We start from the raw sequence: 24,061 nt of genomic DNA, 5'->3' as shown, positions 1-24,061 counted from the left end.
TTAAAATAAAACTAAAGATACCTGGTTGTGCTCAACTCTTCTTTGCTTGAGTGTTACCGGAGTCTTTGCTCTGCCCTTTAGTGGTTCTCTCTTCTCAAGCTTGAGCTCTATTTTAGAGTCTGGAAATAACATTAGAGAAACCATTACTCTCTGAAACACCCAATAAATGACGATGTTATCCTAATATTAATCAGGAACCCTGGTTTTAGGCACATTAAAAGGTAAAAAACAAGTCTACTGGTAATACCTCATTAGTCCAAAATTGTTTAACTGCAACTTGTCTTGAAAACTGTTTCATTATTTATCCCATTTTTGCTTATCTCCCTTACCCTTTCATCTGACAACCACTTCCTCCTATTCTCCTTTCCTTTATCTGGGACTAATAGCTTTGAACATGAAGTGAATTCAAAATGCTCCCATGAAAGCTTTTCACTAAGAACAATTTAGATGTGGAAAAAGGCCACTTAAAATACACAGTTGTTACCATTGTTTTGTCCATACAGTATACTACTACTGTACAGCAAAGGTTGGCTTACTAAATTAAAATTTGGAACACAGAAGGGAAATTTTAAAAATGAAAAAACCCATATAGTATACTAAGCTTCTATAACAATAAACGATAACTGCCATAACATTAGTAAGTACAGTATAAAAGTTTTTTTGATGTAGTTACAAAAAACCTAGGTACAACTCAGGTAATGAATCTTGTTCACAGAATACGACCAATCACAGGTCTCATCCCATTCCTTCAAATAAAAATAACATTTCTTTGTAGAGAAGCCAATATTTATATATTACTTGACTTGTCACCATGATAGTTATTATTAATCTAACAATGCAAGGATATGTCTTTTTTAATAGGCTTCAATATTCCAGTCTCCTAGTCTTAAATTCATTATCATTTGAAAATCTAGGTTTTGAAAAGACTGATTTTAGTTAACATCCCTGGCCCGGCATGGTGGCTCATGCCTGTAATCCCAGCACTTTGGAAGGCTGAGGCCGGCAGATCACCTGAGGTCAGGAGCTCAAGACCATCCTGGACAACATGGTGAAACCCCGTTTCTACTAAAAATATAATCATCAGCCAGGCGTGGTGGCAGGCACCTGTAATCCCAGTTACTCGGGAGGCTGAGGCAGGAGAATCGCTTGAACCCGGGAGGCAGAGGTTGCAGTGAGCCGAGATCACGCCATTGCACTCCAGCTTTGCGGACAAGAGCGAGACTTCCTCTTAAAAAAAAAAAAAATTTCTTCCTTTTTGTAGACATTTATCATGGTATAGCAAAATTAGTAAGTCAAGTCAGTTATTACTTCTAAAACTTCTACTACCAAAAATTTAAAGCCGGGCGCGGTGGCTCAGGCCTGTAATCCCAGCACTCTGGGAGGCCGAGACGGGCGGATCACGAGGTCAGGAGATTGAGACCATCCTGGTGAACACGGTGAAACCCCTTCTCTACTAAAAAATACAAAAAAAATAGCGAGGTGGCGGGCGCCTGTAGTCCCAGCTACTCGAGAGGCTGAGGCAGGAGAATGGCGTAAATCCGGGAGGTGGAGCTTGCAGTGAGCTGAGACCCAGCCACTGCACTCCAGCCTGGGCGACAGAGCGAGACTCTGTCTCAAAAAAAAAAATTTAACTTAGATTACTTTCTTATCAAAGAGACAGAAAGGAAGTCAATTCTAAAGTTTTACATGAACTCCATGATGAACCTGTGCAAAAAAGTGGTCAAGACATCTATATGTGTCTTGCTAACTTTCCATTGTTAATATTAGTTAGTCCAGAATCTATTTAATAGTTGCAGGTTTCCCCCCCAAAAAAAACAGTGATTTTTTATGTTAGTTTAAACAGTTCAATATTTAGGACTAAGATTTCAAGTCTATCTCCCAACACTTCTATCAATGGACCTATCAATATATCTACGTTTCATACAACCCCCAGCAATATAAAATTTACTTTAGGCTTTGTTAACTCAGAATTTAAGAACTAGAAAGCACAAAGTAAAAAAAAAAACCATCGGTAGTGGAATAGAAATCAATTAAACAAATAAAGCATCTGGTTACAGATCAATTCCTCTCATAAATTTAGATTCCAACAGTCAATAAAAACATGGTCCTCAAACAGAAGAAAAACCATACAATAATCAGAGTATTTTCAATCATACCACTGAAATGTCAGAGTGAGTTTCAATGATGAAATGGAAAAAGGGTGTTCATATACAAATGTTTAACTTGTTGCAACTCCAAGAATAAAGCACACATAACAACATGTTTCTGGAGACCACACAACACTGTTCAAATTTAACAACTTTTATTGAATTTGCAGAAGCATTCTACAGTAATACATTTTTAAAAATCACACAGCACTCAATAGGTACATGTATACATGTACATTTCAGAAGACAACAAATAAAATTACTCTCAGTAAGTTGCAAAGAGGGACATGTATAATCTAAGAATGTGGTAATGGCCAGAGGGAGTACCCAAGAGACCATATTTTATTATGCTTAAGGCTACTATTTTCCACAATACCTCTGCAGTTAGACTCTTATCTTACAATCATAGAGATGAAAAGATGATAATACACTGCTTTATACAGACACACAGATACTGGGATATAGTATAATTTCTTACAGCTTTAAACAAATTAAATTTGCTTTTAGAGTCTATATTGTTAAACTTAACTTTCCACAAAATACAATATATCATGAAAGCAAAGTAGTATTTTTTAAAAAGTCCCATTATCTGATAAAATAGATGGTGAACATGCACTATCCCAGGATATCTATTATTATCCAAAGAAGTGTTTCTCAAAGTGTGGTCCATGGTACTGGTCCATGAATTGGTTGCTACCAGTCAATGAAGAGATAAATTACTTGCATCAGAGTGTAAATCAATACATTGCTTTAGCTATTAATACAATTTTGCTAAAAAATAAATCCTGTCATTGACTTAAAAAGTATCTCTAGATTAAATTATCGTGCATGCTTATCTTGCCTGTGGATAAGTAACAGTTCGTAGACTGGTAGTTTGAGTTGCACTGATCTAGACTACTATGATTGCTGTTGCAGACATGAGTAAAAAACAAAAGTAACAAAATATGAGCAAAAACATGGACAAGTTATGGAATGTGAAAAGATACTGAGATAAAAATATCAAAAAGAACAAAATCACTGTTCTGAATGTGTAACAAACGTTTAAATCTGTCCTAGGTATAAAGGAGGATGCATATTACTCTATTAAACAGTAAAGACTCCTTATATCCTAATTAGAATTTTCTTACTTTTGGAGAATTGTAAAAGCATACGTAAAGCAGGAAATAGAAAACAATTTGGAGACTAATATGTGATCTAGAAAGCTTTAAATTGTTTGCACCAGGTTTCCTACCTATGCAAATCTTTAAAAAAGAAAAGCAGTTCTACACAGGCAATTACTTTTATACTATAATTTGATGGGTAGAAGCTTATTTTGTAATTAGCCCTATCTGGAAACTAAAACAACCTTAACAGAAAAGAAAATGTTGGCATAAAAGTTTGAAATATAAGATAGGTGTCTTTTGGTTCTTAATGTTACTAGTGTTTATTTCCACGCTTTTTAATTACTTTGCATACTTCTCCTCCAAATAATGTTCCACCTTTAAAGAGAGTGGAAGCCAGCTTATTCTTAGAAGCTAAATTAATTTTGCAATCTTTCAGCCAGAGGTATCGACGACCTACAGTGGAATTTCCCATGGTATGGGCAGCCATCTTCACTTCATCAAATGCAGCTTCACAAATATATGAGGCTGCATCATATGTTTTGCTCAGAATCCCAAGTGCTTGATGGGTACGACTAGGATCTGAGCTAAGAATCTGTGCAGCTTGACTAATGTCTGCCTGCATAGCCTTAGCAATAAAGGCAGTGTGGGTTGCAATCTGCAATGCTGATGCTGCGGCTTCATATGCTCTACAGAGTGCTAAGTCCAACTGTTTATCGCAAGACTCAGTGGAGGTTGCTTGAATACCTGCTGGTGGAGTGGCTTCAGAAATAAACCCTAGGATTTCATCATCTACTTTCGGAACTGATAATATCCGTGTTGCCTCCCTGGAAGAAACTGGATATCTGCATGCCAGTGAAGGCAGCTGCCTGTCAACTTGCTGCCATTCTTCTTCAATTACTTTTAAAATAGATTCATGGAGGGGAAAAGATAGTTCTGAGGCATCTATTTTATCATGCTGTGACTGCTTAGACACTTCTAGACCTAAGGTAGTGAGTGAATGAGAGACAACAGTTTTGGCAAAAGAAGACGGCAAAAGTTCGGATCCAGGTATGTTCTGAAACGCCACAAAGGAACCTGAATCCCTTTCCTCCAATGACTTCTCACTCAGTCTAGGGACTTTTTGTGGAGGAGACAGGAATTCAGTTTCTTGAAACTTAGATTGATCAATTCTCTTCTGTATGTTTTCTACATCCAGTGGGGGTGTAGAGTTAGAAGTTCCAGGCAAACTACCTGTCCCACCCTGGACCAACAGAGAATTGACATAATCTCTGATTGCCTGGGCAAGTGGCGGAGAAATTAGTTTTGAGCTCTCAGACTCTTCTAGTGCTTTCCTTTTACTGGAGAGAGGCGACTGATCTGAAATATGGGACCTCTCAGGACATAACGGTTGAATTCCACTTTTTTCTCTACCGCAAATATTTTCTACTATGTCTTTATAGCAAGCAGTGGTGGTTTCTTTAATCATTGAAGGAGAAGCTGCAGCAGAGACCAACATGGCACTGTGTTCAGGCTGAGAAGATGACGAAGAACTTTTCTCTAAGCACCTATTATGGCTAGACTTGCATGAAATAAACAAATTCCTTTCAGAGGCTAACTTCTGCAATTGTCCCCTGCCAGGCAAGTTTGTGGCAACAAGAGGCTCCCTAGGTAGGTCTCCCTTAGAAGTATGTACTTTCTTAGCTGCCTGTAGTTCAGTACTGCCCAAAGGAGGACGGGTGGAGATTTCAGGAAAAGAAATACCCTGAAAAAATCCACCACCAGAGGCAGTAGTTCCAAGTTCAGAAAAAGGAACAAAATCCCTAGTGGACTTCACTTTCTTGTGTTCTTTCTTCTTTCCTGTAGAGGCAAAAGAGGCAGGAAGTTTAAGCATTACCTGTGTTTGAGCTGGTTTTATTCTTTGCCTCTTTGCTAAAAATAGTGCTGTCAAAGGAAAAGACTCTATAATTTAATATTCTGAACTAATCTGCCAGATTTGCCCTGGTAGACACAGCTTATTGAGATATAAACAATCTGGATCAAAATAAATAACCACAAGGCATATGAATTAAAAGTTTACAAAAATCAAGTTGTACTTACAATTTTTAAAGGACATTTATTTCACGTCCTATCCTCAAAAAATATTTCAACATCATGATCAAATTTTAAGATACTATCTAGTCTACTAAAAATGTAGTCAAAATATTTGCTTTAAAGTTGCCTTCAGGTCAGATCAACAAAAACTGTAAACAATTTAAATGCCTATCAATAGAGAATAGAGAAAATATGCCATATTTAAATGCTACTATGTATTATGAGGAATAAACAAATATGTAACTAATCGGATTAGATTTCAAAAATAAAGGAGTAAGAAAAAGCAAGTGATAAGATTTAGCATATTGTTTATATAAACTTTGTATTCTTAAAGTATAAAATAATACCATGTATTAGACAGATGTGTATGTGAAATATAAAAACAAACTTGAAAGATGGGCATTGAATTAGTAGTTACTTCTGTGGAGGTGACAGGTACAGATAAGTACAAGGAACTTTGCCTTTACTTGTAATACTTTATTCTCTCAGAAAAATGGGTTTGAAGCAAAAAAGACAAAGTTAACTTGCAATTTCAGGTGACAGAAAATTATAAATTTGTACTACGTTGTTTCTTATAATTTTCAATAAAAAGTATTTAAATCAAATTACAGAATTACTCTAATGACATGAATAAAATTTGTATATCTTGTCAATATTGTTTTAAATTTTACTTTCTTCATGGTCACTGTATTTTGAGTGTGAAAAAATTACGTACATTTGATTAACATCATTTAAAATTTTACCTTCTTCATTGTCACTATATCTGTCAGAATCATTACTTCCATTCTGCCTTGTATTTTCTGCTGAAGAAGAAATTGTTGGCAGAGGAGTAGAAGATCTTGATTCTGTTCCTTGTTCCCTCAGTTTCAAAAGCTTTTTCTCATACAGCTTCCTGGTTGTTCCTGGATTAAGGCAGAACTTGCTTTAGTACTTGTATTGTTTCATTTAGGGTGCAGCTCAGACACTATATTCAGCAACATTTTAAGCTATTTTCACTCTTTCTCTTTCTAAACTCAAGTTCTTAAAAATACTATATAATGCGGCAGGACATAGTGGCTCACGACTGTAAACCCACCACTTTGGGAGGCTGAGGCGGGTGCATCACTTGAGGTCAGGAGTTCGAGACCAGACTGGCCAACATAGTGAAACTGCATCTCCACTAAAAATGCAAAAATTAGCCGGGAGTGGTGGCACATGCCTGTGATCCCAGCTATTTGGGAGGCTGAGACAGGAGAATCACTTGAAATTGGGAGGCAGAGGTTGCAGTGAGCCAAGATCACACCACCGTCCAGCGACGAAGTGAGACACCATCTCAAACAAACAAACAAAAGGACAGACGTGGTGGCTGATGCCTGTAATCCCAGCACTTCCAGAGGCCAAGGTGGGTGGATCACCTGAGGTCGGCAGTTCAAGACAAGACAGCCTAACATGGTGAAACCCCATCTCCACCCAAAAATACAAAAAATTAGCTGGGCCTGGTGGTGGGCGCCTGTAATCTCAGCCACTCAGGAGGCTGAGGCAGGAGAATTGCTTGAACCCAGGAGGTAGAGGCTGCAGTGAGCTAGTATCGCACCACTGCATTCCACAGAACTATATAATGCACTGTTTTTATAATAGGTGGTTTTTTGGGAAACATTTCTTTTAATAGCATGAAATACATAGTAAATTAATATAGGCCTTACTGTAGACCATCTACTGAAAAGCCATGTATGACTATTTTTGACTGAAGTCTTGCACTTGTGTATTTTCTCTACTACCACATAATAGTACTTGCCAACATAGAAAAATCACATATAAGTGGATTGTACCTCTATGAAAAATAACTGATTAAACTTCCACAACTCTAAGGCATTAATATGCCTGTATTCAGTTATGGGGAAAAGAAAAGTTCTATAAATCAGATTTAAATAACAACTTTGCAGTTAAAATGACCTTTTATGGAAAACACATATCACAAAGCAAAACTGATTACAAATTCTTAACACATTTGAACATCAGTGACAGTTTAAAACCAAAATAGATTTTGTCTTACACTAACTGTATATCTTTCCTTAACTTCTGTAAGATGAGCAAAATGACAATGGATATTTTTTAGAAGCAACATGTGTCCAGAAGTGTTATAGAAATAGCTTTAAGATGAACAGGTCATATATCAACATATCATTTAATGTAGGCTGATATTATAACACACATTTTTCAGTGTCTCCCTTTTGGAATTTCTTTTTTTTTTTTCGAGACAAGGTCTTGCTCTGTTGCCCAGGCTGCAGTGCAGTGGTGTGATCATAGCTCACTGCAACCTTCAACTTGTAGGCTCAAGCAATCCTCCCACCTTTGCCTCCTGAGTAGCTGGGACTACAAATGTGCACCACCATGCCTGGCTAATTTTTTTTTTTTTAAATAGAGACAAGGTTCACTATGTTGCCCTGGCTGCTCTTCAACTCCTGAGCTCAAGCAATCCCACCACCTTGGCCTCCCAAAATGTTGGGATTATAGGCATGAACTACCATGCCCAGGCCTTTTAGAACTTTAAACAAAAAAATTTTTAAAAGTGTTATAGGCCGGGCGCGGTGGCTCAAGCCTGTAATCCCAGCACTTTGGGAGGCCGAGACGGGCGGATCACGAGGTCAGGAGATCGAGACCATCCTGGCTAACCCGGTGAAACCCCGTCTCTACTAAAAAATACAAAAAACTAGCTGGGCGAGGTGGCGGGCGCCTGTAGTCCCAGCTACTCGGGAGGCTGAGGCAGGAGAATGGCGTAAACCCGGGAGGCGGAGCTTGTAGTGAGCCGAGTTCGTGCCACTGCACTCCAGCCTGGGCGACAGAGCAAAGACTCCGTCTCAAAAAAAAAAAAAAAAAAAAAAAGTGTTATATATCTGTTGGTAATTGTATATGAATAAGCTTATGATTATTTGGAAGCAGCTTATACATTAAAACAAAATATTCTAAATCCTTATTTGCAACTATACCTATAGCAAAACCTACCAAATCTCTAGTGTCCACAATTTTACGTAACTTAGAAGATCAAGACCAGATGCAATGGCTCATGCCTGTAATCCTAGGACTTAGGGAGGCCTAGGTGGCAGGACTGCTTGAGTCCAGGAGTTCAAGACTAGCCTAGGCAATATAGTGTGACCGCATCCCTACAAAAAATACAAAATTTAGCCAGGAATGGTGGCACGTGCCTGTGTTCCCAGTTACTTGAGAGGCTGAGGTGGGACTGCTTGAGCCCAGGAGGTTGAGGCTGCAGTAAGCCACGACTGCGCCACTACACTCTAGCGTGGGCAACAGAGCAAGACCTTTTTTCAAAAAAAACCCCATCAAAATGGAATTTTCTCATCCTGCGGTTATTGCTAAGACCCTCCAAAACTAAGGCATAATCAACACTGCAAAATCTTCATCACCTAAAAGTAATCCAACAATGGAAATCCAGTGTATTTAGTTCTAGGTTTTTGTTTTTTAAGGGTATAATTATTCAATTCCAATCAAGACAGGATTTTCAAAAGGGTACTTTTAATGATACATGAAAAAGGGGCTGGGCGCAGTGGCTCACGCCTGCAATCCCAACACTTTGGGAGCCTGAGGTGGGCCGATCACCTGAGGTCAGGAGTTTGAGACCAGCCTGGCCAACGCGGCAAAACCCCATCTCTACTAAAAATATAAAATTTAGCCAGGCGTGGTGGCGGGTACCTGTAATCACGGCTATTCGGGAAGCTGAGGCTAGAGAACTGCTTGAACCTGGGAGGCAGAGGTTGCAGTGAGCCAAGATCATGCCATTGCACTCTAGCCTGGGCGACAAGAGCGAAACCCTGTCTCTCAAAAAAAAAAAAAAAAAAAGGTACTATGCTAGGAATTTAATAACCTCATTAAGAAGTCTGTCACTAACTCACTTTTTCTTTTTTCCTTTATTTATTTATTTTTTTGAGACAGGGTCTTCCTCCACTGCCTCTCACCAAAGTACAGTAGCCATCATGGCTCACTGCAACCTTGAACCCCCTACCACCTCAAGCAATCCTCCTGCCTCAGCCTCCTAAGTAGCTGGGACAACAGACTTGTGACACCACACCCTGCTAATTTTAAAATTTTCTGCAGAGATGGGATCTCCCTACGATGCTCATGCTGGTCTTAAACTCCTGGGCACAAGCAATCCTCCCATCTTGGCCTCCCAAAGTATTGGGATTACAGGCGTGAGCTACTGTACCCAGCCACTAACTCATTTATTTGGGCAATTCTGCCCAGCTATGTTACCTCAGATTTTCCTCAATTGTCATATAAGACCCATGTCTCAGCAGAAGTACGATATAGGTGGCCGGGTACGGTGGCTCACACCTGTAATCCCAGCGCTTTGGGAGGCCGAGGCGGGCAGATCATGAGGTCAGGAGATGGAGACCATCCTAGCTAACACAGTGAAACCCTGTCTCTACTGAAAAATAGAAAAAATTAGCCGGGCGTGAGAGTGGGCGCCTGTAGTCCCAGCTCCTCGGCAGGCTGAGGCAGAGCTTACAGGGAGCCGAGATCGCGCCACTGAACTCCACAGCCTGGGTGACAGAGCAAGACTACGTCTCAAAAAACCAAAAAACAAAACAAAAAGAAGAACGATATAAGCACTGTATGAAACAATCTCAACAATAGAGGTAATTTTGGAGATTATCTAATTCAATCCTCTCATTTTATTTCACTCATTTAGAGTCAAAGAAACACAGGTTTTGCTGATACAAATGATTAATGACAAACCAGTCCTTAGAACCTAAACTAACTGCTAAGCAAAAGGAGAAAATAATTTGGGGTCCTGCTTCAGAGAAAAGATACTGTATTTGAAATTTTATCAACTTACCTACAATAGGACCAGGATTCACTCCATATTTCACAAGCTGATCCAAAAGATCTTCATTAGTGAGCTCTGTTACATCTAGATCATCTTTATCATCTTGTCTGGGTTTATCAGTTTTTTTGGTGGCTTTCTGTAAGCAAAGTCCAGTAATCATTTCTATATGAATTAAAGTGTTCACTTACTAGATAATAATCTGAATAAACATGCAAACTCACCACCAAGTTGGTTTATAGTACTATTAGGCCTTAGCAATTTGATTAAATTAAGAGCAACTCATTATTGGAGAACATTTCCTAAGTTGAACTGTAATCATACAAACCGCATAGCCAAGCAAGTAACTTAAATTTTAAAGACACTGTTGTTAAAATAGTCCATTTTGGACTATCTAGCATCAAAAATGAAAAAGAACAAATAAAAGTAAAACTGACTTTGGCTAACACTTTCTTTTAAATAACTTTTTTTTTTCTTTTCTTTTTTTTTAAATGATACAGGGTCTAGCTCTGTTACCCGGGCTAGAGTACAGAGGCACTATCTCCGCTCACTGCAACCCCCACCTCCCAGGCTGAAGTCATCCTTCCACCTCAGTCTCCCAAATAGCTGGGATTACAGGTGCACACCACCACCCCTGGCTTTTTGCATGATTTTTTTTTTTTTTTGTAGAGATGGGGCTTTTGCCATGTTGCCCAGGCTGGTCTCAAACTCCTGGACTCAAGTGATCAGCCCACCTTAGCCTCCCACAAGTGTTAGGATTACAGGTGTAAGCCACTGCACATAGCCTAAATAACCACAAATTATATTTCATTTCTTAAAGCATATACTCCAATGGCAAGGGAAACAGATCAGCATGAAACTTGCAAAGTAAAGCCAGGCTGGGCTTAAAAATTTTCATCTAAATGATCATGAATGCTACTTACTAACTTTTTGATAATCCTTCAAAGTTTAAATTAATCCAGGAAAGTTTAAGACTTTACCATACAGGCTTACACTTGGATATACATACAGAAATGATTTTCTTTAAACAGCATATGAGAACTTAAGACGGCCAAATGAATACAGTTGGCTCTCCATTCTCCCAAATGAATACAGTTGGGTTCTACATTTGTGAATTCAACCAACCACAGACCAAAAATACTCGGGGGAAAAAAATGACAATACAGCAATAAAAATACAAATAAAAATACAGTATAACAATTATTTACATAGCACTTACATTGTATTAGGCGTTATAAGTAATCTAGAGATGATCTGAAGTATAAGGGAGGATGTATGTAGGTTACTACACCACTTTATATTAAGGGACTTACTAAAGCATCCCGAGTTTGATATCCATGGCTCGGTCCTGGAACCAATTTCCACCCCAAGGATAGGAGACAGGACTGTAAACTCCTTGTAACATAGTTATTTTAGTAGCTAGTTTATGACTTAGGAAGGAAATCTGACAGACTTCATGGTTACATTATCACCTTTGACACCGTTTAGTCACCAGATTAACTTCTGTACCACCAGTTTACTAAAAATAGTCAAAATAACTTGAAACAAACTTTGAGGGAAAATTTAAAAGTTTTAAAATTAATTTATACAAAGGCAGTATTTACTGGAAAAACTATACATTTCCAAGGTTGAACAAATAAAAAGGAAGCAAAAGAATGGATACCTTTTAAGGCTGTGGCAAACAGCCTGACAAATGCCTCAGTGATCACAGAAAAAACATCAGAGTGCCAAACAAAAAAATGGCTAAACAATGGCAACATCAAAGTAAATTTTACGAAAAAGGCTAAAATTATCAAGTTGTATGGAGTGTTCACTTTCCAAACACATTAGGGGGAAAAAAATCAGGCATTATTTGGCTACGTACTGGAATTCCTGTTTTTAAAAATAAAAATGGGCCGGGCGTGGTGGCTCAAGCCTGTAATTCCAGTACTTTGGGAGGCCAAGACGGGCAGATCACAAGGTCAGGAGATCGAGGCCATCCTGGCTAACACCGTGAAACCCCGTCTCTACTAAAAAATACAAAAACCTAGCCTGGCGAGGTGGCGGGCGTCCGTAGTACCAGCTACTCGGGAGACTGAGGCAGGAGAATGGCGTGAACCCGGGAGGCGGAGCTTGCAGTGAGCTGAGATCTGGCCACTGCACTCCAGTCTGGGTGACAAAGCGAGACTCTGTCTCAACAACAACAACAACAACAACAACAACAACAACAAAATAAATAAATAAATAAATATGTTCTGACCTAGAATTGTCAGGCTCAAATTTTTTTTTTTTTTTTTGAGACCGTGTCTTACTCTTATCCAAGCTGGAGTGCAGTGGCGCAATCTTGGCTCACCGCAACCTCCACATCCCAGGTCCAAGTGCCTCAGCCTCCTGAGTAGCTGGGATTACAGGTGTACACCACCATGCCTGGCTAACTTTTGTATTTTGAGTAGAGATGGGGTTTCAGTATGTTGGCCAGGCTGGTCTTTAACTCCTGACCTCAAATGTTATGCCCGCCTGAGCCTCCCAAAGTGTTAGGATTATAGGCGTGAACCATGGAGCCTGGCCTGAAATACTTCAAATAAAGCAAGATACGAGAAATTCTTTTTAAAGCTGCTAATCGCTAATCATTCTATAATCAGAAGCCAAAAACCCTCACCAAAAAGACAGCTGCTCACAAGAACAATTATGTCAACTTGAAGAGTTACAGTGAGAGCAGGCTTTAATTCACATATACTGCACTGACCTAGACCTGTCAGGCTCAAATCTGGAAGCAACCCACACCCATAATATCCAAATAGTTGCCTAGAGTCTAAGAGTTCTAAGACTTATTTCTTTCAAGAAAAGATTTAATCAAACTTAATCCTATGTTATTGACTTACTCAAATTTTCCAAAAAGTGCAGTCAGGTAGTAGAGAAAAACTAAAATAATGCTTAAAATAAAAATAAAATATGGAAAAAAATCAATCAGGTTCAAATTATTTGTACACAATCCCCGCTACCATGAGAATGTTCAATTTACTATCAATAAAACATCCAGGAAATTCCAACTTTTCAAACCTGCCCGAGAGGTTTTCAAGAAATCTCTTTGGGCCAGGTGCAGTGGCTCATGCCTGTAATCCCAGCACTTTGGGGGACCAAGGCAGGTGGATCACTTGAGGTCAGGAGTTCGAGATCAGCCTGGCCAACATGCAAAATCCTGTCTCTATTAAAAATACAAAAATTAGCTGGGTATGGTGGCACACGCCTGTAATCCCAGCTACTTGGGAAGCTGAGGCAGAATTGCTTGAACCTGGGAGGCGGAGGTTGCAGTGAGTCGATATTGTGCCACTGCACTCCAGTGTGGGTGATAGAGCAAGACTCTGTCTCAAAAAAAATCTTAACTCTTTTTTTTCTCTTTCAAAGTGGAGTCTCTGTCGCTCAGGCTGGAGTGCAGTAGCACCATCTCGCCTCGCTGCAACCTTCCACCTCCCAGGTTCAAGCAACTCTCCTGCCTCAGCCTCCTGAGTACCTGGGACTACAGGTGCATGCCACCATGCCCAGCTAATTTTTGTACTTTTAGCAGAGACAGGGTTTCATCATTTTGGCCAGGCTGGTCTCAAACTCCTGCGCTTGTGATTTGCCCACCTCAGCCTTCCAAAGTGCTGGGATTACATGCCTGAGCCACAGCACCCAGCCCAAAATCTTAACTCTTATTAACCACTATTTTGGAAAGGTCTTACCCATTTCTGATTCTTTACCTCGGGCCAGATAATCTGTTTGTAATGTGTAGCCCAGGTGATCTAGATGCAGCATTGAGGCAAGCAACAGAAAGCAGGAGCACTATCATCCTTATATTTTTATTTCAAGCATCTAAAAATTTCTAAGAAGATTGATACAGGAATAGTCCCCAATAAATGTTTTGTCAAATCCGGGGAAGGAAAAAGTAATTTATTTTTGAAAATCCATTTCTTATTAGAAATAGCAGGCCTATCAAATCTAAGTAGAAAACCAATTCTCTGTTGGGTGCAGCAGCTCACGTCTGCAATTCCAGCACTTTGGGAGGCCGACGAATGGGGATCAATTGAGGTCAGGAGTTTGAAACCAGCCTGGCCAACATAGTGAAACCCCATCTCTAATAAAAATAGAAAAATTAAGTCAGGTGTGACGGCACACGCCTATAGTCCTAGCTACTTGGGAGGCTGAGGCTGGAGAATCACTTGAACTGGGGAAGCGGAGAGTGCAGTGAGCCAAGATTGCATCACTGCACTCCAGCCTGGGTGATAAGGCCAGACTTTGCAGAGAAAGAAAGAGAAAGAAAGCAAAGCAAGAAAAGCAAGCAAGAACGAACGAACGAACGAAAAAGAGAAAGAAAATCAATTATCTTATTATTTCCTTCAAACACAATGAAAAACTTTAGCTGAACAAACATATCTTAAATAAGTGACCAACAAACCTACACAAAGTAAGTCAGACAGATGAAAACCAAAAATGTGATTTTTTTTTTCTGAGATGTAGTCTCACTCTGTTGCCCAGGCTAGACTGCAGTGGCATGGCCTCCACCTCCCAGGTTCAAGCGATTCTCCTGCCTCAGCCTCCCAAGCAGCTGGAATTACAAGCACACACCATGCCTGGCTAATTTTTGGATTTTTAGAAGAGACAGAGTTTCACCACGTTGGCCAGGCTGGTCTCAAACTCCTGACCTCAGATGATCCACCTGCCTCGGCCTCCCAAAGTCCTGAGATTACAGGTGTGAGCCACCACGCACGGCCAAACATGTGATTTTTAATCTGTCAGGAAAAAAGTTCCAGAAAAGTGATGTCATTTTATAAATCCCAGATTTAATAGGGATAAAAAATTAGGAGGCAGTGTGCTGTACGATTAGTAGTTTCAGTCAGGAAAAAGGAAGCATTAGTTGCATTAAATTCTGCCTCCAGAAAACTTTGTTCCTTTAAGTAGATCACTTAAGAGTTTCACTCAAAAATAGTTTACTATGCCACCCGATGATCTCTAATGTATTTTTCAACTTTAAAACCCAACAGTTCTATGATATCACCTATGAGCTACTGTAATACCTTTAATCTCTACCTCTAGTATAAAGATGCTGAACCATAACATTATAACAGATTATATCGGGCACTTACTATATATCATGTACTGAGTTGTGTTCCAAGTGTCTTTGCATTAACTTACCGAATCCAAAAAATCTATGGAATAAGATACTAGTATCTCCATCTGACAACTCAGAAAACTGAGGTCCAAGTATGCACTTCACTAATTCAGGAAATCTGCATGCTATGATATACACGTCACTTTCATGTATCTACCTTGTTTCCTGAAATTATATTTTAGTAACTTTGCATTGTATTGCCCTAACATTAAAGACAAAAATTCAGAAATCATTTCTTGTAATAGGTATTAATTACTAAGCACTAGACACTTCACATATGCAACGGCATGTACTCCTCAATCTGATTAAGTAGCTATTAGATTATTCCTCTATTTCAGGTGAAAATAGAGGATCTTAGATTAAGACACTGTTCAGTGTCATATGAATAAGGGGCAGACCCGGAATTTGAATCTATAACTCTATGATTCACAAGTCTGTAAACTTAACACCTTATTATACACTGGTGGTCAATTTGTGATATAATTAACATTTCCTATTGGTAGCATACTTTTTATTGTTCTTTCCCAAGTCTTCAAATATTTCCTATTGATAATTCGTAATTTGGCCAGGAGCAGTAGCTCACACCTACAATCCCAACACTTTGGGAGGCCTAAGCGGGAGGATCACTTGAGGCCAGGAGTTCAAGATCGGGCTGGTCAACATAGTGAGACTATCTCTATAAAAATTTAAAAAATTAGTTAGGCATGGTGGCACACACCTGTAGACCCAGCTATTCCAGAGGCTTGAGCCCAGGAGTTCGAGGCTGCAGTGAGCTACGATCACACCACACAGATGGGCGCGGTGTCTTACGCCTGTAATCCCAGCACTTCAGGAGGCTCAGGAAGGCAGATCACAAAGTCAGAAAAGAGTGTGAGACCAGCCTGACCAACGTGGTGAAACCATCTCTACCAAAAACACAAAAATTAGCTAGGCGTGGTGGTGCACACCTGTAATCCCAGCTACTCAGGAGGCTGAGGCAGGAGAATCACTTGAACCCGGGAGGCAGAGGTTGCAGTGAGCCGAGATCACACCACTGCACTCCAGCCTGGATGACAGAGCAAGACTCCTTCTCAAACAAATACACACACTCATAATTCACCAGACCAGACCATTCAAGAATATTATGCTCCACTAGATCCAAATAGCTACACCTTCATGTTCTGCCTCTTAGAACAAAAAGGCAGACGGCCAACTCTGTACATGTTTATTTTTGTGTACACAATCTAGATAACTTCAACACATAAAAATATTGGTAGCAAGACACATAAAAAGCTTAAATAAGAAAACAAAATCAAAACAAAACTTTTAACACGTAAAGTTCTGTCACATTACACCAAGTGAATCCAAGAGACTATGGTAGAGGCTGAAATGAAACAACTTCTTTTTTAATTAAAACTATTCCCCATAGGCTGGGCACAGTGGCCCACATCTGTAATCCCAGCACTTTGGGAGGCTGAGGCGGGAGGATCACAAGGTCAGGAGATCGAGACCATCCTGGCTAACATGGTGAAACCCTGTCTCTACTAAAAACACAAAAAATTAGCTGGGCGTGGTGGCAGGTGCCTGTAGTCCCAGCTACTCAGGAGGCTGAGGCAGGAGAATGCCATAAACCCAGGAGGCGGAGCTTGCAGTGAGTGGAGATCGCGCCACTGCAGTCCAGCCTGGGCAACAGAGCGAGACTCCGTCTCAAAACAAAAACAAAAACAAAAACAAAAACAAATCCTCATAAACCCATGATTAAATAGAAGGCATATGCATGCAAATAGTTCATCTTGGCCAAATCCACAGTAACGCTTGATTTGTCTTAAAATGTTAAAAAATCTCCCTTATCTGCAACTCTCAAACATAATTTGGCTTTCTCCTATATTCTAAATAAATAAATATTCTTTTATTCCTTTTTTACCACCCCATTATGTAGAAGATTGTAAATATTCTTTAAGAAATATGACCTGAGGCCGGGTGTGGTGGCTTATGCCTGTAATCCCAGCACTCTGGGAGGACAAGGTGGGCAGATCACGAGGTCAGGAGATCGAGACCATCCTGGCTAACACGGTGAAACTCCATCTCTACTAAAAATACATAAAATTAGCCAGGTGTGGTGGTGGGCGCCTGTAGTCCCAGCTACTCAGGAAGCTGAGGCAGGAGAATGGCGTGAACCCGGGAGGCGGAGCTTGCAGGTAGATCACGAGGTCAGGAGTTCCAGAACAGCCTGACCAACATGGTGAAACCCTGTCTCTACTAAAAATAAAAAAATTAAGCCAGGCGTAGTGGTGTGTGCCTGTAAGTAATCCCAGTTACTCAGGAGGCTGAGGCAGGAGAATTGCTTGAACATGAGAGGCGGAGGTTGCAGATAGCCAAGATCATGCCACTGCACTCCAGCCTGGGTGACAGACTGAGACTCCATCTCACAAAAAAAAAAGAAAGAAAAAGAAAAGAAATATGACCTAGTATTATTTTTATATGGGGCTAAAAATGACCAAAACATAAAATATAGTACATATAAAAGGAACCTGACATGAATAACTTTATACATCAATTATTATAAATGTCCTAAGATTCTTTTCCTGTAAATTCAAAATTATTTTTTCCTATGGCTGATAAAAACATTGACCAGACTCCTAACTCACTTGTACTTAACATACTTTAAAACAGAAAATGATGCTACTGACTACCGATATTTTTCTTCAAGTTGTTGGCACGGCTATTAAGACCAGTCAAGGGTAAACACCTCTTGAGTTTTAAACACTCCAAGTAGAAGATATTTAAACCTGTAATTATGAAGTAAGTTTTCTTTGTATGGACGAAATAATTAAATGAAATATAAAAAGCTTAATTACCATGCCAATAGACCTACCAAGTACTCTTAAAAAACATTACTTCTGGGCTGGGTGCCGTGGTTCAGAACACTTTGGGAAGTCCAGGGGGACATATTACCTGAGGTCAGGAGTTCGAGACCAGCCTGGCCAACATGGCAATACCCCGTCTCTATTAAAAATACAAAAGTTAGCCGGGTGTGGTAGTGCACACCTCTAATTCCAGCTACTTGGGAGGCCGAGGCAGGAGAATCATTTGAACCCAGGAGGCGGAGGTTGCAGTGAGCTGAAATCGGGCCATTGTACTCCAACCTAGGCGATGGAGACTCCATCTCAGAACAAACAAAACAACAACAACAAAAATTACTTCATTTTGGCTGGGCGTGGTAGCTCATGCCTGTAATCCCAGCACTTCGGGAAGCCGAGGCGGGCAGATCACGAGGTCAGGAGATCGAGACCATCTTGGCTAACACAGTGAAAACCCATCTCTATTAAAAATACAAAAAACTTAGCTGGGCATGGTGGCGGGTGCCTGTAGTCCCAGCTACTCAGGAGGCTGAGGCAGGAGAATGGCGTGAACCTGTTAGGCAGAGCTTGCAGTGAGCCGAGATCATGCCACTACACTCCAGCCTGGGCGACAGAGCGAGACTCCGTCTCAAAAAAAAAAAAATTATTTCATTTTACTCAACATTTATTTACATGATGCTGACCAACTTCAATTAGCACATGAGTTGCACATACGAGTAAATAAACACAATTCATTTTTAAATCCCCAAAGTTTTAAACCCAGTAGTTAAAAACACTTGGTAGGAACTCAAAATGGCTGGATAATCTTAATCAAAAAATTTTTACATTTAGGTCTTCTTACCCCCAAAGAACACAAGGTAGATTGGGACATAAACTCTCTTTTACCAAGTGGCTGATAGGAAACATTAAAACTGAGACGGTTGTTTCTGTGTAAAAGAAATCGTCCTGGCCGGGCACGGTGGCTCACGCCTGTAATCCCAGCACTTTGGGAGGCCGAGGCGGGCGGATCACAAGGTCAGGAGATCGAGACCATGGTGAAACCTCGTCTCTTCTAAAAATAGAAAAAATTAGCCAGGTGCAGTGGCGGGCGCCTGTAGTCCCAGCTACTCGGGAGGCTGAGGCAGGAGAATGGCGTGAACCCGGGAGGCGGAGCTTGCAGTGAGCCGAGATTGCGCCACTGCACTCCAGCCTGGGCGACAGAGCGAGACTCCGAGACTCCGTCTCAAAAACAAACAAACAAAAAAAGAAATCGTCCTCAAAACAAATAGGAACCAAGGCTGAGGCAGGATTGCTTGAGGCCAAGTTCTAGACCAGCCTGGACAACACAGAAAGCCTGTGTAAAAACAAAACAGAACAAAACAAAAACAAAGAAAAAAAGATTAAAAAATTAGCCGGGCATAGTGGCATATGCCCCATTGCCCTTGCTACTCAGGGAAGCTGAGGCAGGAGGCTCTCGTGAGCCAAGGAGCTTGAGGCTGCAGTAAGCTATGATCACACCCCCGCACTCTGGCGTGGGTGACAGAGCGAGATCCTGCCTAAAAATAATAACCAGTAATTCTATTATAAACATACAACCAAAAACTTCACGGTTTAATACATTTGCACGGAGGACCGATAAAGGGTTCTATAGAAGAACTAGGTTTTTTAATAAAGTGTGCGGATTTGAATATTTCATTTTCAAACATTTTTTTTTTTTTAGACAAGTCTCGCTCCTGTCCCCCAGGCTGGACTGCGATGGCGTGATCTCGGTTCACTGCAACCTCCGCCTCCCGGGTTCAAGCGATTCTCCTGCCTCGGCCCCCGCCACCACGCCCGGCTAATTTTTGTATTTTTTTTCTTTAGTAGTTTCACCATGTGGGCCAGACTGGTCTAGAACTCCTGACCTCGGGTGAGCCACCCGCCTGGGCCTCCCAAAGTGCTGGGATTACAGGAGTGAGCCTCCGCGCCCGGCCTCAAGCAACGTCTACTGAAAGAGTTTAAATACTACCTTCTTTTTCAGAACAGGGGAACATAATGGGTAAGCGGGCACACTTTACTTCAAAAGTAAATTTGTTTATTAATAAATTAAAGTAGCTTTCCACAAAACAAGATGTTGAAACAATAAGGTGTGATAGGTCTTTTATTTATTGTACAAATATTTGGCACTACTATGTATCAGACACCGGACTTAAGACGTTTGTTAAGACGTTCAACTTCTCTAAAACTTAGGGTAAGAGGCCGGGCGCGGTGGCTCAAGCCTGTAATCCCAGCACTTTGGGAGGCCGAGACGGGCGGATCACGAGGTCAGGAGAACGAGACCATCCTGGTTAACATGGTGAAACCCCGTCTCTACTAAAAAATACAAAAAACTAGCCGGGCGAGGTGGCGGGCGCCTGTAGTCCCAGCTACTCGGGAGGCGGAGGCAGGAGAATGGCGTGAACCCGGGAGGCGGAGCTTGCAGTGAGCTGAGATCCGGCCACTGCACTCCAGCCTGGGCGGCAGAGCGAGACTCCGTCTCAAAAAAAAAAAAAAAAAAAAACAAAAAAAACTTAGGATAAGATTTTCAATTAAATTTACATGTGTCTATTACATTTGTCTTTCATTTTTGCCTCAGTAGCCGGGAAAACACATTAGACAGGTTCCTTAAAAACTAAAGTAGGCCGGGCGCGGTGGCTCAAGCCTGTAATCCCAGCACTTTGGGAGGCCGAGACGGGCGGATCACGAGGTCAGGAGATCGAGACCATCCTGGCTAACACGGTGAAACCCCGTCTCCACTAAAAAATACAAAAAATTAGCCGGGCGAAGTGGTGGGCGCCTGTAGTCCCAGCTACTCGGGAGGCTGAGGCAGGAGAATGGCGTGAACCCGGCGGCGGAGCTTGCAGTGAGCTGAGATCCGGCCACTGCACTCCAGCCTGGGCGACAGAGCGAGACTCCGTCTCGGGAAAAAAAAAAAAAAAAAAAAAAAAAAAACTAAAGTAAACTTTGAAGGAAGGAGTAATTTCGGTTTACACTAGTGGTAACTCGCAACAACCCCAAACACCACATTCACTGTCTCTTACAAGGCATTTTATGTTACACCAATTACTAGTTTTAGCTTCATCCTATTACGACCTGAAGCCCGGTAACTCGGCAGGCATAAGCAAACCCACAAAAAGCACATTAAAATCCACAGGAAAAAAAGCAAACGATTCTCAAACAAAACATGCTTTGCAGGAGCCGATTTGAGATTTAATCAGGATCAGACATTCCAAATTGCAATACTGTTGCACCAGAATGTCATGCAATAAATTTTTCCTGAATCCTAAGTCTTTCCTTTCCTCAAGCAAAATTGACCAATAAGGGAGAAAAACGCAATCCAAACTGTGAGTAATTTTCAAATATTTGTTTATAGGGCCGGGTCCGGTGGCTCACGCCTGTAATCCCAGAACTTGGGAGGCCGACGTGAGTGGACCACCTGAGGTCAGGAGTTCGAGACCGGCCTAACCAAATTGGAGAAACCCCGTTTCTACTAAAATACAAAAATTAGCCGGGCGTGGCGGCGCAAGCCGGTAATCCCAGCTACTCGGGAGGCTGAGGCAGGAGAATCGCTTGAACCCGGGAGGCGAAAGTGGCAGTGAGCTGAGATCACGCCATTGCACGCCAGCCTGGGCAACAGGAGCGAAACTCCATCTCAAAAATAAATAAATAAATAAATACTAAAAAATTATAATAGGCGCTTTAAAATGTAGTTTAAAATGTTCCTTTCAATTTTGCGTGAAGCCGTCCCGCCAAAAGATGTTCTGTTGCTGGGAAAAATTAAGACAAATTAGAAAACATAAACGGTTCAAAAAGCCCTCCATACGCAAAAGTATAAAAAGGCGGGAATTTCCTTAATTCAAATTTTGGTTAGAAATTAGTGTGTCATCAGTTGCCCTCCAGGGAGCGCTCTGAGACTCTGCTGCGAGTCATTTCAGTTAATAAAGCGGGAAAACGCTCGAACTTAACCTACAGCATTTTGGGGCCACCCCTCCAGAGCTTTCGAAAGGTCACGGAAGTCCCCGTCTAAACGCCCGCTACCGGCAGCTGGTGGTCCAGGGAAGCCGCGTCGCCCGCGTGCAAAACAACCGCCACCAACGCAACTCCACACCTCTCAGACACACACGTCAAAGAACGCGAATCCCGCTGCCCCAACTTCTGGCCTCTCCGCTCCAGCGCCTGCAGCCCCGCGGGGAAGCGGCAACGCGAGGGGGCGCAGGGACAGCCCCGCACCTGGGAGGCCCAAGGGGGCGCCCGGGAGGGAGGGGCTGCAAACGGCGGCGAGCGCGCGCGGCAACCGCCAAACGCCCGCCTTTGTGGCCCCGGCCCCGCGTCCTTACCCTGCCGACGGCTGCTCGGCTCCGGCCCGCGGCGGCGGCCACAGAGCCGAGAATCGGGGTGGGCTCGCGTTCCTCGTCACTGGAGAAGTCCGGGGGCCCCTTGCTGTTGGCGCCGGCGGCGAGCGGCGGCCGGTTGCGCGCCGTGAGGTGCTGCAGGTAGAGCTGGACGTACACGTCTTTGCGCTGCTCCCCAGCCGGCAGCGTCACATTGTTGGCGACCAACTCACTCTTCAACTTGTCTTTCGTCAGGACCGAGGGGTCTTCCAGGAACTCCGGCATCTCAGGGATCTGCGAAGCCCCCTCCCCGCAGCCTTCGCCGCCGCCGCTCACGCCGGCGCGCTCGCTCCTGGCCGGGGGCCGCGCTGCCGCCTCCGAGCCTCACGGCTCCTGCCCAGTAGGAGCGCTGCGGAGCGGAGCAAAAACTCGCGGACACAAAGCCAAGCCAGACCCGGACACAAAAGACCCCAGAGCCGAACTACGGACGAAGTGCAGCCAAGCTGGAAGCCCGCACCAACCCCAGCCCACACACTACAGGCAGGAGGCGAGCAGCCTGCTTCGCCCACGCCCCAAGAACGCGCGGCGCCATTGGCGGGCGACGGGAGGAAGCGCGGCGGTGATTGGCGGGACGGCTCGCGCGGGTTCCATTAGCCGCCGCGCTGAGCGAGAGGAGGTAGAAACGCAGTTTAAAAGGCGCTGGGGCGGGAGCCGAGGCGCCTGGCCCGCTTCTGTTTTCATTTTCTCCACCCTTCCCCTTAGTCGCCGATAAGGGACAGGTCGTACTGCTTTTGTGCGCTGTTTCCTCTCCCTCCCCCAGCTTGAGAAGCAGCTTTCGTCTCTGGGGTCGATCGCCTACGAACCGGCCGAATTCCACGCCGGCTGTGAGGACCCTTGTCTGGGCCTTTCTTCCTCCCGGGACACTGAAGCACCGAAGAGTAGCCGCAGCCTTGCCTTCCCCAAACGCTAGCCATGAAGGGGAAGAAAAGAAGCGAGACTTGTCTGCAGGCACTCATATTCCTTGATTTGATTTACTTTGGGAGGGGGAGGGCAGGGAGTTACCCCTCTGTCTACTCGCGAACGCTTCTTTTGTTCCAGAAACCCGGGAGAAGCCAGACCTCTACCATCGGGCACTTTAGATTACCCTTGAATTTGTGACAAAAGTGTACTATACCATTCATTTCTTAGTCTCGTAGTTGGGGCATGTCTAAATTGTTTAATTTGAACAGTGCGTTGAGACTCAAGACAAATTCGCGCTTGCATTTTTGTTGAAACCCATCCTGGCTTTGGATCCTACCACCCGTGAGAATCTTAAACGTAACGTTTGATAACAAAACGAAGCCGAACCCTTGGGAACCCCCTCAATGGTCAATTTAAAATAGCAGATGTTGCATAATCCTAAAGGAAGCCTAGTGACCTATAATTAGGCCTAGAACCCTAATCAAACCCGTATTACTGATCCAAATTAAAACCTGGTACTGACTGCTATTAAAATGTTTGCCTGAAAATTAGTATCACTGATGACAAATACTTGTATTTCTGATGAATATGTATGATTAAAGATTCTAGAAAGGAAAGGAGATCTTGGATTTAGAATGTGTTAATAATTTCCCCAGAATCTGAGCT

At 42.3% G+C, this 24,061-nt stretch overlaps 1 protein-coding gene across 4 annotated transcripts in view; it reads right to left on the bottom strand.

Annotated features, from left to right (window-relative positions):
• The window catches only part of TMPO (thymopoietin), a 35,575-nt gene extending 12,559 nt beyond the window's left edge, over positions 1-23,016 (bottom strand). For 2 of the 4 annotated variants that reach the window (XM_008004337.3, XM_008004340.3), the window contains exons 1-4: positions 22,442-22,999; positions 10,152-10,278; positions 6,064-6,222; positions 22-119 (exon numbers count right to left, since the gene is read on the bottom strand). In XM_008004337.3, coding sequence (XP_008002528.1) covers positions 22-119; positions 6,064-6,222; positions 10,152-10,278; positions 22,442-22,720 — 663 coding nt within the window. In that variant the 5' untranslated portion in view covers positions 22,721-22,999. Of the gene's footprint in view, positions 1-21; positions 120-2,285; positions 5,087-6,063; positions 6,223-10,151; positions 10,279-22,441 lie in introns of those variants that run through there. The other 2 variants (XM_008004339.3, XM_008004336.3) reach the window with 2 other exon arrangements.
• Between the last annotated feature and the right edge of the window lie 1,045 nt (positions 23,017-24,061).

This window comes from Chlorocebus sabaeus, chromosome 11 (assembly GCF_047675955.1).
Source record: "Chlorocebus sabaeus isolate Y175 chromosome 11, mChlSab1.0.hap1, whole genome shotgun sequence".
Taxonomy (NCBI): Eukaryota; Metazoa; Chordata; class Mammalia; order Primates; family Cercopithecidae; genus Chlorocebus; species Chlorocebus sabaeus.
This window is presented reverse-complemented; position numbering and strand designations above follow the sequence as displayed.